Source organism: Drosophila obscura, unplaced genomic scaffold, assembly GCF_018151105.1.
Source record: "Drosophila obscura isolate BZ-5 IFL unplaced genomic scaffold, ASM1815110v1 contig_186, whole genome shotgun sequence".
Classification (NCBI taxonomy): Eukaryota; Metazoa; Arthropoda; class Insecta; order Diptera; family Drosophilidae; genus Drosophila; species Drosophila obscura.
Genome location: NW_024542774.1, coordinates 6,960,752 through 6,972,065, shown reverse-complemented (window position 1 = coordinate 6,972,065; position 11,314 = coordinate 6,960,752). Strand labels below are relative to the sequence as shown.

Sequence of the window (11,314 nt, the reverse complement as noted above, 5' to 3'; positions counted from 1 at the left end):
GTTCTCAAGATTTACTTTCTGGATTAACCGGATCCGGCTGCATAGAAACGCGACACGAGTTCTTATGAAACTACGTTTCCTTTATTTCGCATGAAAATCCAAAAGAAAGCAGCCAACCCAACACGGGCAACGCTTACTTCAGAGGAATAAAACGGGAGCTGTGGGTGGCACCAATACCGGGTCTACCGTGCTTGACGGGCTTGTAGGTCAGCGCGAATTCGCCCAAATAGTGGCCGATCATCTCAGGCTTAACCTCAACCTGCGAACATAAAACACATTTTCATTGTAGTACCTCTGGAAATAATTGTTCGGTTGACACTGGCTTACCTGGCCGAAGTCCTTGCCGTTGTACACGCCAATGATGGAGCCGGTCATCTCGGGTACAATGATCATGTTCCTCAAGTGGGTCTTGACAATCTCGGGCTTCTCATTTGGGGGCGCCTCCTTCTTGGCCTTGCGCAGCTTCTTGATCAGAGCCATTGGCTTACGCTTCAGGCCGCGGGAGAAACGCCTGCGGGCACGGCTGTGCATCAGCTCGACCAGCTGGTTGCTGCACACGAAACGAAAGTGAACATTAGTGACCGCAAATCCATTTGCAGGCGGGGAATACTCACTTGGGCATGTCCAACAGTTGGTCCAAGTCCACACCGCGGTAGGTGAACTTCTTGAAGGTACGCTTCTTCTTAAGAGTGTCATCGACTTGCTGTTTGGTGGAATGAACGAGAGAATAAACACAGAAGTTAGTTTGGCTCAGTTCTTTGGCTAAGTTCAACCGAAAAATGCCAAAATAATATTAGCATCCATGCACGGAATATTCCTCGGAACGTATAACACATAATGTAATTCATTTCATGCACGGATGGCTAATATTTATTTGGATTTCTATTAAAAATTTACATCGGCCATCTTGACGTTGAGGTTTTTCGGAACCGGAAAGGGGGAAGAAAGAGTGTGACCGCGGACTTATCAATAAAATATACCGTCTGACCCTCATAAATATACCAAAACATACCATCTTATTTTTAAAATATACCGAAGAAAGAGTGTGACCGCGGACTTAAAGATCAAATATACCGTCTGTGCCGCAGAAATATACCAAAATATACCATCTCTCAGGAAAATCATATTCATCAATTTTGATATTCGATCAGGGTAACCAGGGTTCCAGCGAATTTTTATACCTTCTTTCCTTTAATTAATGTTAAATTTTTTGTTCCAAGCTAATATGACATTGTTTTTACCTATTCATGCATATTTTTTGTGTTCCCGATACCTTTGATTGATGTTATCGCACAAAAAAATCTGTATGCAGCGATGATTCACAATTTGCGCTTATAAGTATATATGGTGCTTATTAAGTATCGCCCATCACTAAAAACAAAAACAATGATGACGTTACCAAAAATATGTTTTAAAACTCTCGAGCGGCCGTAAAAATGCTCAAGACCGCGACCTGGCTTTCGCTACTATGACCGCCTGTGTATTAATAACCAATGTTTGCTAAACAACACGCACTGGCTCAATGTAAGCACCTACGCCTGTACCATCGTCGCCGCCGCCGTCGCGACTTTGCCGCGGTATTATTTTGCTTGTTGTTGCTTACACAAGTGCACTTAACTTCCTTATATCTACTACTGGGTACGACGCCACAACTCTTATCTGATTGTTACACGGTAGGTTGTTATCAATACAACCCACCTGCGTCCACGCGTTGTGTGGGTGTATCTAACTATCTGACAATTGCTTTTGGTTTTTTTGCATACGCAGTCAAAGCCGCGAAGTCAAGCCGCCCGCAAAACCAGTTCTAGAAATAGGCCAACACACAACTTGGCTCGGTTGCCTCATCATCAAGGGGAAAGTGACGCGCCCCCGGCTGAACCTAACGGCTCCATAAAATGTTAGCACACTCGGCTCATGTCATGACGCTGGCCAACAGCATCATTGGTGTTGGAATCTTGGCGATGCCCTTCTGTTTCCAGAAGTGCGGCATCGTGCTCTCCATCATTCTCCTGTTGCTGAGCAATGTCATAACCCGTGTGTGCTGCCACTACTTGATAAAAACCTCACTGCTGACACGTCGCAAGAGTTTCGAGCTGCTCGGCCTTCACGCTTTCGGCGCTTCCGGCAAACTGCTGGTCGAGCTGTGCATCATCGGGTATCTAATTGGTACGTGCATCACTTATTTCGTAGTGGTCGGAGATCTCGGCCCCCAGATAATTGCCAAACTCTTCACTCTGAATGTGGCGGAACACATGCACCTGCGATCCCTGGTGATGATAGTGGTGACCGTGGTCTGTATTGTGCCACTGGGCATGCTGCGGAACGTGGATAGCTTATCGGCCGTGTGCACCGCTTCCATTGGCTTCTACGTCTGCCTCATGCTGAAGATCGTGCTCGAAGCGCAGAACCACATATCGGCGAATGACTGGACGGAGAAGGTTGTCTACTGGGAGCCAGCGGGCGTTCTCCAATGCCTGCCCATCTTCAGCATGGCGCTATCCTGCCAAATGTACGTAAATTGTTCAATATTTGCGTATGAATATCGTTAAATATTTATTCAATCTGAAGGCAGCTGTTTGAGGTATTCGAGAGTATCAATAACCAGAGTCTTGACAAGTTAAACGGGGTCGTTCGCAACGCCACTTGGATCTGTACGCTTGTTTACATTGCCGTCGGCTTCTTTGGCTATGTGGCGTTTTGCACCCACACCTTTTCGGGTAAAGCATACAGATAAAGACTCTTGAGTAAATATCTCGACTTATTTCTCGCTCCATTTCCAGGTAACATCTTGATGAACTTGTCCACCTCCTTTGGCAGTGACATTATCAAAATTGGCTTCGTGCTGTCGATTGCCTTCAGCTTTCCATTGGTTATATTTCCGTGCAGGGCCAGCATCTACTCGTTGCTCTATCGAAAAGTAAATTCGTAAGGCTATATTTGGTTCGGCAGATCAATCATTTATCAATATTCTGCTTGCAGGGTCACACGGAGAGCAGCAGTTACATACCGGAGCAACGATTTCGCCTCATTACGATCTTTATCGTTGTCTTCTCGCTCTGCGTGGCGCTGGTTATACCGTCCGTTGAGCTGATCATTGGCTTGGTGGGCTCCACCATTGGCGTGGCCATTTGCATTATGTTTCCTGCTTCCAGTTTCCGCAAAATCATCAAAAAGGAGTCGATGGAACGCACACTGGCACAGTTTATCTTTGTAAGCGGCTTCCTCCTGATGATATTGGGCACCTATGCCAATTTGAATGCCATTGATGAGAAAAGCTCTGGCCCCGAGCTGAATGTCGTTCAAATGGTGACGCCCCTATCGCCGCTAGCTGTTGGCGAGTTGCCAAAGCACTTGGCCAAAAATCCCACCGAGAATGAGAAGAGTTTGCTGTTGGAAAAACTGGAGACTCAGAAACCGGATCCAAGTATGGACATCATTGGAGGGAAGATACTCGAGAAGCCAAAGGCTGTCCTTAGCTCTTCGTCAGACAACCCACCGATGCCCCCACTGCCCATTGATGAGGCTCATGTAGTTCACGAAAATGAAGAAGTGTTGACTGAGGCCAAAAAGATTCCGGAAGCAGAAGTATTGAACCCACCCGACCCAAGGCCGGAAAATAGTATTCCCAATAATTTGACAGCTGTCAAGCCCAAGCAAAATCGTTTCATTGCCGTTGCAGAGCCGTCGGCAGCGACCAAAGACGAGCCGACAAAGCTATCAGCGAGTAATACGATAGACGGAGCCGCCATCAAGAAGGAGGAGGATGTTGCGGCGGAGGAGCAAAAGGAAAGCAAAGCCAATGCCGACGAACTGCTCAAGACGCAGAATGAACTGAAAGAGACTAAGAAACTGCTGGAACGAACCGTAGATGAGCTGAATGAGGAGCTGGCCAAGCAGAAGCCTCTTGGCCAGCCATCCCCTGATGTGCAGGAATTGCCGGATGACGGCAAGACAACTAAGGAATCAAAGAAGGATGAAATTATTGCCAAGGAACCCAAGCCCAAGGCTTCGTTAATCGAAATTCTCACGGAAAATACTCATCTGCGCGACGAGAAGGAGGCCCATGCTGGTGTCTTCGAGCCGCTCTCCTACAAAACAGGGGAACTGCTCAAGAACACCAGTATAGACACAGCAGCCCTGATTAAACGATTGCCAATTCCACTGGCCGCCCTGCTGCTGAATACGACGCAGCCAAAGGCAAACAATAACTCAGCCAACGACTCTGCGCTACACAAGACCAACATCGATGATAACGTGGAGGCGATACGCCGCGAGCTGCTGAACCTGAGGACGCCCAGCGAGCCGACAGATCAGCCTCTGGCCAGGATCAAACGGGAGGTGGCCGACAACGAGAACTGTCTCCGCCAGCCCAAGCTAAACGAGTTGAGCAGCAATCTGGCCGCCGCAGGCTTACATTTGCAATTGGAGAGCATAGGACGTGATCTCAAGTCCATCAAAGATGAAGATGAAGAGACCAACACCACCAGCACAACTGTTGTGAACGAATCCTACGAACTCAGTCCCAACAGAACCCAAACCCCGCAGCACACTTAGCGTGTATTCGTACAAGTTATGGAAAGCTTTATGTACATAAACTTTTAACATATTTATTTAGTTTGTAAGGGAAAAGTGTAGAGCCAGCAGAAAGAAGCCTTAAACTAATATTAAATTCAAATAGAAATGTCAGAGGGCCTTGCCAAATTAATCAGTCAGTTGCTGCCAAAAACTTTCTTCACAGAAATAGCCCAAAATTTGTCCGTCCAAAATGTCTTTATTCTTGGATGTTGTCCAGCGACTTGTGCTCCAAAAAGCCTATGAATTGACCCAGTGTGCTGCATACCGCGTGCTTGGAAAATGCATCAAGGTGAGTAGCTAGCAGACATCCTTAAACGGATTGCATTGATGCGAGAAAAGCGCATTTTCAGCTTGATGAAGATACTTGTAAGCGGACGACAAGTTCAAATGGAATCCCAATCAAAAGCCCACGGCCAGAGCCTCCTGCGAAGCCCATGACGCCAAATAGGGAAGGCCAAGTGCCAGAGCCTCCTGGAAGAGAGCATTTTGCGCAACCCAACATGGCAGATATGGCAAAGACAGGGAGCCAGTCAGAGATTATCTGGCAGTTCAATGATGAACGCGACATTCCGCGTAACAACAGCGGCCTGATCGATCCGCCACAGATGTCGTGCATGCGCGTGTGCCGCGACAGCTACTTCTCCTAAGCCGCAAAGCAAGTGAAATACAAGGCCTGCCATAGATTAAAAACAATTGCAACTTTAATAGAATGGAGATAAAGAAAGGACGATCCACAGTGCTCGGGATCTGGCAACGCATCTCGCGACATTCTGAATTCTCGCGCATAATTATCAAATGTAACACTAATAACAGTTTTGGTAGCAACTAACAGCTTGAGTATGAGTATGTATATGTGCTTGCAGGTAGCGAGGTTTAGCGTGAAGAGAGCTCTAAGCCACGTCCGCTCCTAGGGAGTGCAGATCGTTGAGAACCTCGAGAATGGCGGCCACGCTCCAGGCCTGGGTGCGGCACGAGTCGCCGCAATAGGAGCCATTGTCGTTGGTTAGCTCGGGCAGGCCACGCCAATGGGAGGTCTGTATCTCTCGTAGATGGGCCCGCAGAATGGCCCAGGTCTCGGCAATGGTCTCGTCCAGGTGGCCGCACTTTTTGGCAAAGATGAGACGCGCCCGCAGGTAGAAGCCAATGGGCCATATCCATTCGGGTCCTTGGTGGTAGTTGGCGCCATGGGCCACGGTGCAGTCCGTCGAATCGTTGGAGTTATCATAGTTGGCCCTGTAGTTCCAGTCCTCTGGATCCAGTGTCTTCATGCCCAGGGGTCCAAGCAGGTACTGCTTGGCCAGCTCCAGGGCCCGCCAGGCGTTCTGCGGATTGCACAGCTCCGGGGCGATGGTCAGGGTGATGGGGAAGTTACAACGCAGCTGATAGTCGGTCCAGCTCTGGGTGGCGCCGTAGCTGTCCTTATAGATGAACCTCTTGTTGGCCAAGGAACATGTCTCCGACTCCGGGACAAAGAAATGGCGATCGAAGTTTTCCTTGATGCGATCTGCCCACTCCTTGTAGCTCCACTTTGTCACCTCGCCCGACGGCCCCTTGCGCTCCACACCCGTATACGGGATGGCCTCCTTTTCGGCCAGGCCCTGCATGAAGCGCAGCACGGAATATTGGAGGCCAACCAGCTCCACAGCGGATCCATCGCGGGGGGTGCTCGGCCGCCCCTTGTTGCCGGCCTTCTGGGACGAGCCCATCTTGTCCATCCACGTGCCGGCGTTACAGTTGTTGCCGCCAAACACAAAGCCAGTTTCTGGATGCACTCCAATGTGATTGTTGAATCCCTGGTCCACCATGTGCTCATCTATCTCATGGCCAGCGTTACGTTCGCGATACTGCAGGCCCTGGAAGTGCACCTGCAACGCCTCCTGCATCACATCTAACAGCAACTGATCGAATGCCCCTGGGGCATGTGCAGCGGCATCGTCGTAGGGAAAGAGGCGCGACACCTTGTCCTTGAGTATCTCGCTACCCTTGGGATCCTCCTCCACGTACTGCCTGATGCAGTACATCCACCACCAGACTGCATCGCGGCAGTTGTAGCGCGGATTGCTGCCGCTGTCCAATAGATTGGGTATGAGACCATGTCTCAGAGTCTGGGCGAATCCAATAATAATGTAGCGAGCTTCGTTGAAGCGCCCAGTTAGCAACATCGATCCACGCAGGGCAATGAAGGTGTCACGGCCCCAGCAGCGCATGTAACCTGCGGAAAGTATGCAGAGGATGTCAGTTGCATGGGCACATACGAGTACACACGCGGTCACAAGTCTTACCCGTGGAGAAATGCGGCAGGCCGGCAGAGAGGGTAACGCATTGCTTTGGTGGTTTTGGTGGATTGATGGCATGACTGAAGCCGGGCAGATTTGCAGACTTGCAGACGGAAAGGAACTGCAATGTGGAGAGGGCCAGGGACTGTGTGAAACTGTGGCCATTCTTTATGAAACTGTGGATAGAATATAGGAAATAGCAGTACAAGAGGCATACATAAATCGATGGTCAGACATACTCTGGCATCAGTTCGTTGACCTGATTGAGCAGCACGTTGTAGACCCCGCTGACAATGGCATCAAAGTAGCAGGGTATGAGGTAGCGTGGTATATTCTTCAGAGGCTCGAAGGCGGCCTTCAGCCACACGGAGAGCGGCTTCAAGTCCTCGAAATTGGTCAGGCGATCGGCAATGTAATCTACAAGGGGAAACCACATATTAATCAAAGCGAAGCGTATTCGTTGGCCCGTATAGTAGTTACCCATCATCCAGTTGCCGTCGCGTAAATTACCACACAGTGGGTGGCCCAGATCATTGTGTGGCGATATTTCCGTCAGCAGGGAAACAAAGCCCTGGAGGCCGCAGTAGACAATGCGCCCAAAGTTGGGTATATCGTAGGCGGAGCCACCCATGCCCTGGTCCCGTTCCTCGTCGTCACATTGGAAGAGCGCGGCGCTGAGCGCCACCAGATCCAGTTTGGTTACGATGGCCTGCAGCTGTGACCATTCATCGCCCGATCCCAGGCGCAGGGCATTTGTCAGCTTCTGCAGCTTGACGAAGCTGGTGCGGGGTCCGGGATGCATGGATACCCGAATGGCCACCACTGTGCCAGGCCGAAGGTTGACAAATTTCAGCTCCGTGTTGTTGCCATCCACATTGGCATGGGTCTGAAAGACTGTCGACTTGCTGAGCGGTATGTGCTCCTGCAGGCTCAATTCGAACTGGGTTAAGCCGTTCAACACATTCGGATCCTTCTTAAAGGGAGCCGGACGATCGAAGGGCTTGTCGCTCTTCATGGTCAGGCTTGCTTCCACGATTATCTCGTCCAGGACGCCGTCAAAGCGCAACGGCTGGAGGCCAGTGGGTCCGGCATTCGGATTCGGATACCCGAAGGCCGTGTGAGCCACCAGAATGACCGACTGATGGGTGATTGGTGAATGCCGGGTAACGGCCACCACATCGGGGTTCATTTGGTCCACATACACCTGGGTGAATCCCTCCTCGGCCAGCTGTCCGTGCAGCAGATTCAACGCTCGCTTGGCTCCCATAATGCCCGACTTGGAGTCGACGCCCTTGCCCCATTCCTGGTATAAACGCTGCTCGTCAACGACATGGATCTGCGAAAAATATGATTAATTTCTATGGTTCACTCCACTCATTCCATGATTTGGACTCACATGATGCGGCACCAGTTCGTCGTAGCCACGATTGCTGCCGGTGGCACAGCAGGCCATGGAGACTAGAGCAGACGAGGGTATCAGATCGTATACGGAGCGCTTCTCCACGGCCGATGGATTGTCGTGCGTGAGGTCCATGAACAGGGCGTGCGCAACGCTGGACGCCTCGTGGCGCGTGGGATTCGGGTAGAAGCCACCGACAGCTCCGCCGCCATACCGAAAGACCAGGCGCCCCTGTTCGTGCGAGTCCCAGGCCGAGAGAGCCTCGCGAATCAGCGAGGTGATGCCCAGGCGATTGACAAACACATTGTCGGTGGCATCGGAGTTGGTGAACAGCTCGGCCACCACATACAGCTCGGGATTGATCTTACGCGCCGCATCCAGCAGGTACTCGGCCACGTGCAGCGGGGTCGAATGGCAGTTGTCCAGCCGGACTCCGTCAAAGATGCGGGCCGTCATCTCCACGTACTCGGTCATGTGCCGCCACAGGTAGGGACTGTCCTCCGGCCGCTTGCCAAAGCGCAGCTTCACGCTGTCGCCCCAGGCAATGAGCTCTCGCTTGAGGTAGACATTGGCACGTCCCGGCTGCTCCTCGGCAAAGTCACGCAACGGATCGCTGGAGCCCATGACCCAGCCGTTGTGGGCCATTAAGAAGTCCCCAGCCTTGGTGTACATATCGGCCTCGATCTCAAGCAGCGTCTTGCCCAGGGTGCCCGTGTGCGTGAAGTACGTCATGAAGACAGAGTACTTCTCGGATATTTCTCGCACTCTGGGCCCGTCGCCCTGCACGCGCTCGTAACGTATGGCGGCCAGGCAGTTGTCGATGGCGTAGTTCAGATATCCTTGGATCTCGTCACGCACGCGATCGTTGAGACCGTCCAGGTGGTGGCGCAGGGTCTCGGCGCACTTGCGGAAGCGTGACTCCTCATCGAAACAGTCGCCATGGAAAGCATTAAAGATCTCCAGCGCCAGCTCGAAATTGATGGTGCTACCCAAGCGTCGATACGCTGGGTCCTGTATCAGCTGGATCTCCTGGAAGCGGGACTCGTTGGCCACGTTCTTCGGCGGCTCGCGAGTGCGCACCTGAGCCATGAAGCTGTTCACATACTGCATCACATCGCACTGATACAGCTCGTGTATATTGACCTTGGATAGGTAGGCGTTATGCACCTGGTACTTTAAAGCTTCCAAATGGCACTCCTGATCGATGATCAGAGGCACGCCCACATGCTCCAGGCTGCCGGCAGCGATGTCGGCTCCGCACTGTGCCAGGGCGGCGTCCAGCAGGAAGGCTGGCCGCAGATACGGACACGAGGCGCACGAGTAGGTGGCATCGGGATGCTGAAGCAGCCATTCAGACTCGTTCGCCGTGTGATTCAGCACAATGTCGCAGATGGAGGCCAACTGAAACGAACAAGAGCCCAGACTGAGATGGAGGAAAGTCACATTTAAGGATGCTGCATTTGCTTACGCCCCACTCCTGGCGACACTTCTTGATGACCTTCTCCACGTCCTCGAAGGTTACCCTGTCGCCCTTCTTGTTGGCGAAGCTTGAGTTGACCTTCAGCTGATCGCGCAGCGAGTAGGCGGAGCGCGAGCCACCCAGCTCCTGGATGGGCGTAAAGTGAATTAAATTGTAGCCGGCCTCCTTGGCCACGCGCAACTTTGGCTCCCAGCTGCTGAGCGGTCCCAACAGCTTGGTCAGCACCGTCTGGCAGCGCACCGAGTCCAAGGGTATTGTCTTCTGTGCCCCCGGCGGTCCCACATGGAGGGTGGGCTCCACCTGCACATAGAGAGCGCCATCCGCACCTGCACTTCCGGTGTCTGCGCTGTAATCAGAAACAGTTTCAAATGAATACTGGATGGATAGATGGGTGATGGATAGTCAACTGGCTTACCGCTCAGCATAGCGGAAGTAGAAGTGAAATGTCCCGGACATTTTCAGCTGCAGCTGACTGTTGATATCCGTGTCCACCACATGAGCCTCCGGATGCATGACAGTCGTGATCTGTTTGCCATTCTGCAGCTGCCATCCCAGCACACGGTAGTCGGTGCGCACGAACTTCTGCCCCTCGGCGGGATAGTTGGTGTACAGGACGATCTTCTTTCCCAGCAACGAGGCGTCCGGGTGCACGGCCAGCTGGGAGCCACGCTTCAGGCGGTACAGCACATGCTCCGCGTCCTGTCCTTCACTTATGGGTATGCTGTGCGTTTCCGTATCTTTGCCCATGGTACTCATCTGCGGGAATCAGGAATTCAACTTCGATTATATAATCTACCAGGCTTATCACATCTATTATACATATGTATGTATGTATGTATGTAAATTGTAATCGGTGACGCACACACAAAGGCAATTTGTTAAAACACCACCACAGTGCAAGTAGAATTTTTGCAGTAGAATTCTGTTTGATTAGTCGAGACACTTTTAGTAACTGTAACTAACACACAAGGAGCACACGGCACAGACTGCAGCATCGACGGGAGCATGTCGTGCCTTATATTGGCAACTGGACCTGGGATCTGAGACCTTAGATTTGGTCTATGCTAGCTTCCAGATTAGATAGAACACACATATGTAGTTATGGGATGTACACGGGGTAGTGGGTGAGTGCAGCAGCCAATTACAATCCGCATTAGCGATAATACCTCACTGTGGCGGGTGGTTCGATTTGATACGTGCTCACGAATAGTAGCACTGCCTGCATTTCCCATTGCACTAATCGCGACGACTGATTCTGGTTTTGGTTTCGTTGTTTTGCCGGCGACAACTGTTGCTTCATTCGGCTGCTGCTGCTGCAGCTGCTGCTTTTGCTGTACTTTCTCTTCTTCTTTTTGTTCTCCGGCCTGTTCTTCTTCTTCTCCTCCTCCTCCTCTTTGTTGTAACAGAGCATTTTTGCGATGTACCTTATCAACCGCTTGCACATCCACCAACTCGATGAGCCAGCGAAAGACCTGATAACGCATCAAGATCTGGAGCAGTGCGTACACGTAGCGAAGGACGCTCCTGTAGAACCCTTCTATCACCATTGCACCAGTTGCTGCTGCAAATTGAATATTTTTTTGT

At 51.3% G+C, this 11,314-nt stretch overlaps 4 protein-coding genes across 5 annotated transcripts; 2 read left to right on the top strand and 2 right to left on the bottom strand.

Annotated features, from left to right (window-relative positions):
- Positions 1 to 62: 62 nt before the first annotated feature.
- Positions 63 to 1,007, bottom strand: LOC111079310 (40S ribosomal protein S15). Its single transcript, XM_022374439.2, has 4 exons — positions 898 to 1,007; positions 615 to 703; positions 328 to 550; positions 63 to 259 (listed from the first exon to the last, which is right to left on the bottom strand). Exons 1-4 carry the CDS (start codon positions 904 to 906, stop codon positions 134 to 136), a joined length of 447 nt encoding a protein of 148 aa, XP_022230131.1. The 5' UTR covers positions 907 to 1,007; the 3' UTR covers positions 63 to 133.
- A 361-nt stretch (positions 1,008 to 1,368) lies between these two features.
- Positions 1,369 to 4,554, top strand: LOC111079318 (putative sodium-coupled neutral amino acid transporter 10). The gene is made up of 5 exons (XM_022374467.2): positions 1,369 to 1,673; positions 1,768 to 2,509; positions 2,569 to 2,717; positions 2,781 to 2,917; positions 2,980 to 4,554. The coding sequence occupies exons 2-5, from the start codon at positions 1,896 to 1,898 to the stop codon at positions 4,552 to 4,554; spliced, it is 2,475 nt and encodes an 824-aa protein (XP_022230159.2). The 5' UTR covers positions 1,369 to 1,673; positions 1,768 to 1,895.
- Positions 4,555 to 4,664: 110 nt separating this feature from the next.
- Positions 4,665 to 5,404, top strand: LOC111079319. The gene is made up of 2 exons (XM_022374468.2): positions 4,665 to 4,864; positions 4,926 to 5,404. The coding sequence occupies exons 1-2, from the start codon at positions 4,766 to 4,768 to the stop codon at positions 5,220 to 5,222; spliced, it is 396 nt and encodes a 131-aa protein (XP_022230160.2). The 5' UTR covers positions 4,665 to 4,765; the 3' UTR covers positions 5,223 to 5,404.
- Positions 5,255 to 11,067, bottom strand: LOC111079317 (glycogen debranching enzyme). 2 transcript variants are annotated; one of them, XM_022374465.2, is made up of 8 exons: positions 10,897 to 11,067; positions 10,146 to 10,486; positions 9,719 to 10,076; positions 8,248 to 9,651; positions 7,332 to 8,187; positions 7,091 to 7,268; positions 6,858 to 7,027; positions 5,255 to 6,787 (listed from the first exon to the last, which is right to left on the bottom strand). In XM_022374465.2, exons 1-8 carry the CDS (start codon positions 10,960 to 10,962, stop codon positions 5,466 to 5,468), a joined length of 4,695 nt encoding a protein of 1,564 aa, XP_022230157.2. In that variant the 5' UTR covers positions 10,963 to 11,067; the 3' UTR covers positions 5,255 to 5,465. The 2 variants fall into 2 exon arrangements, with proteins under 2 accessions (XP_022230157.2, XP_022230158.2); XM_022374466.2 differs by lacking the exon at positions 10,897 to 11,067 and adding an exon at positions 10,593 to 10,687.
- Between the last annotated feature and the right edge of the window lie 247 nt (positions 11,068 to 11,314).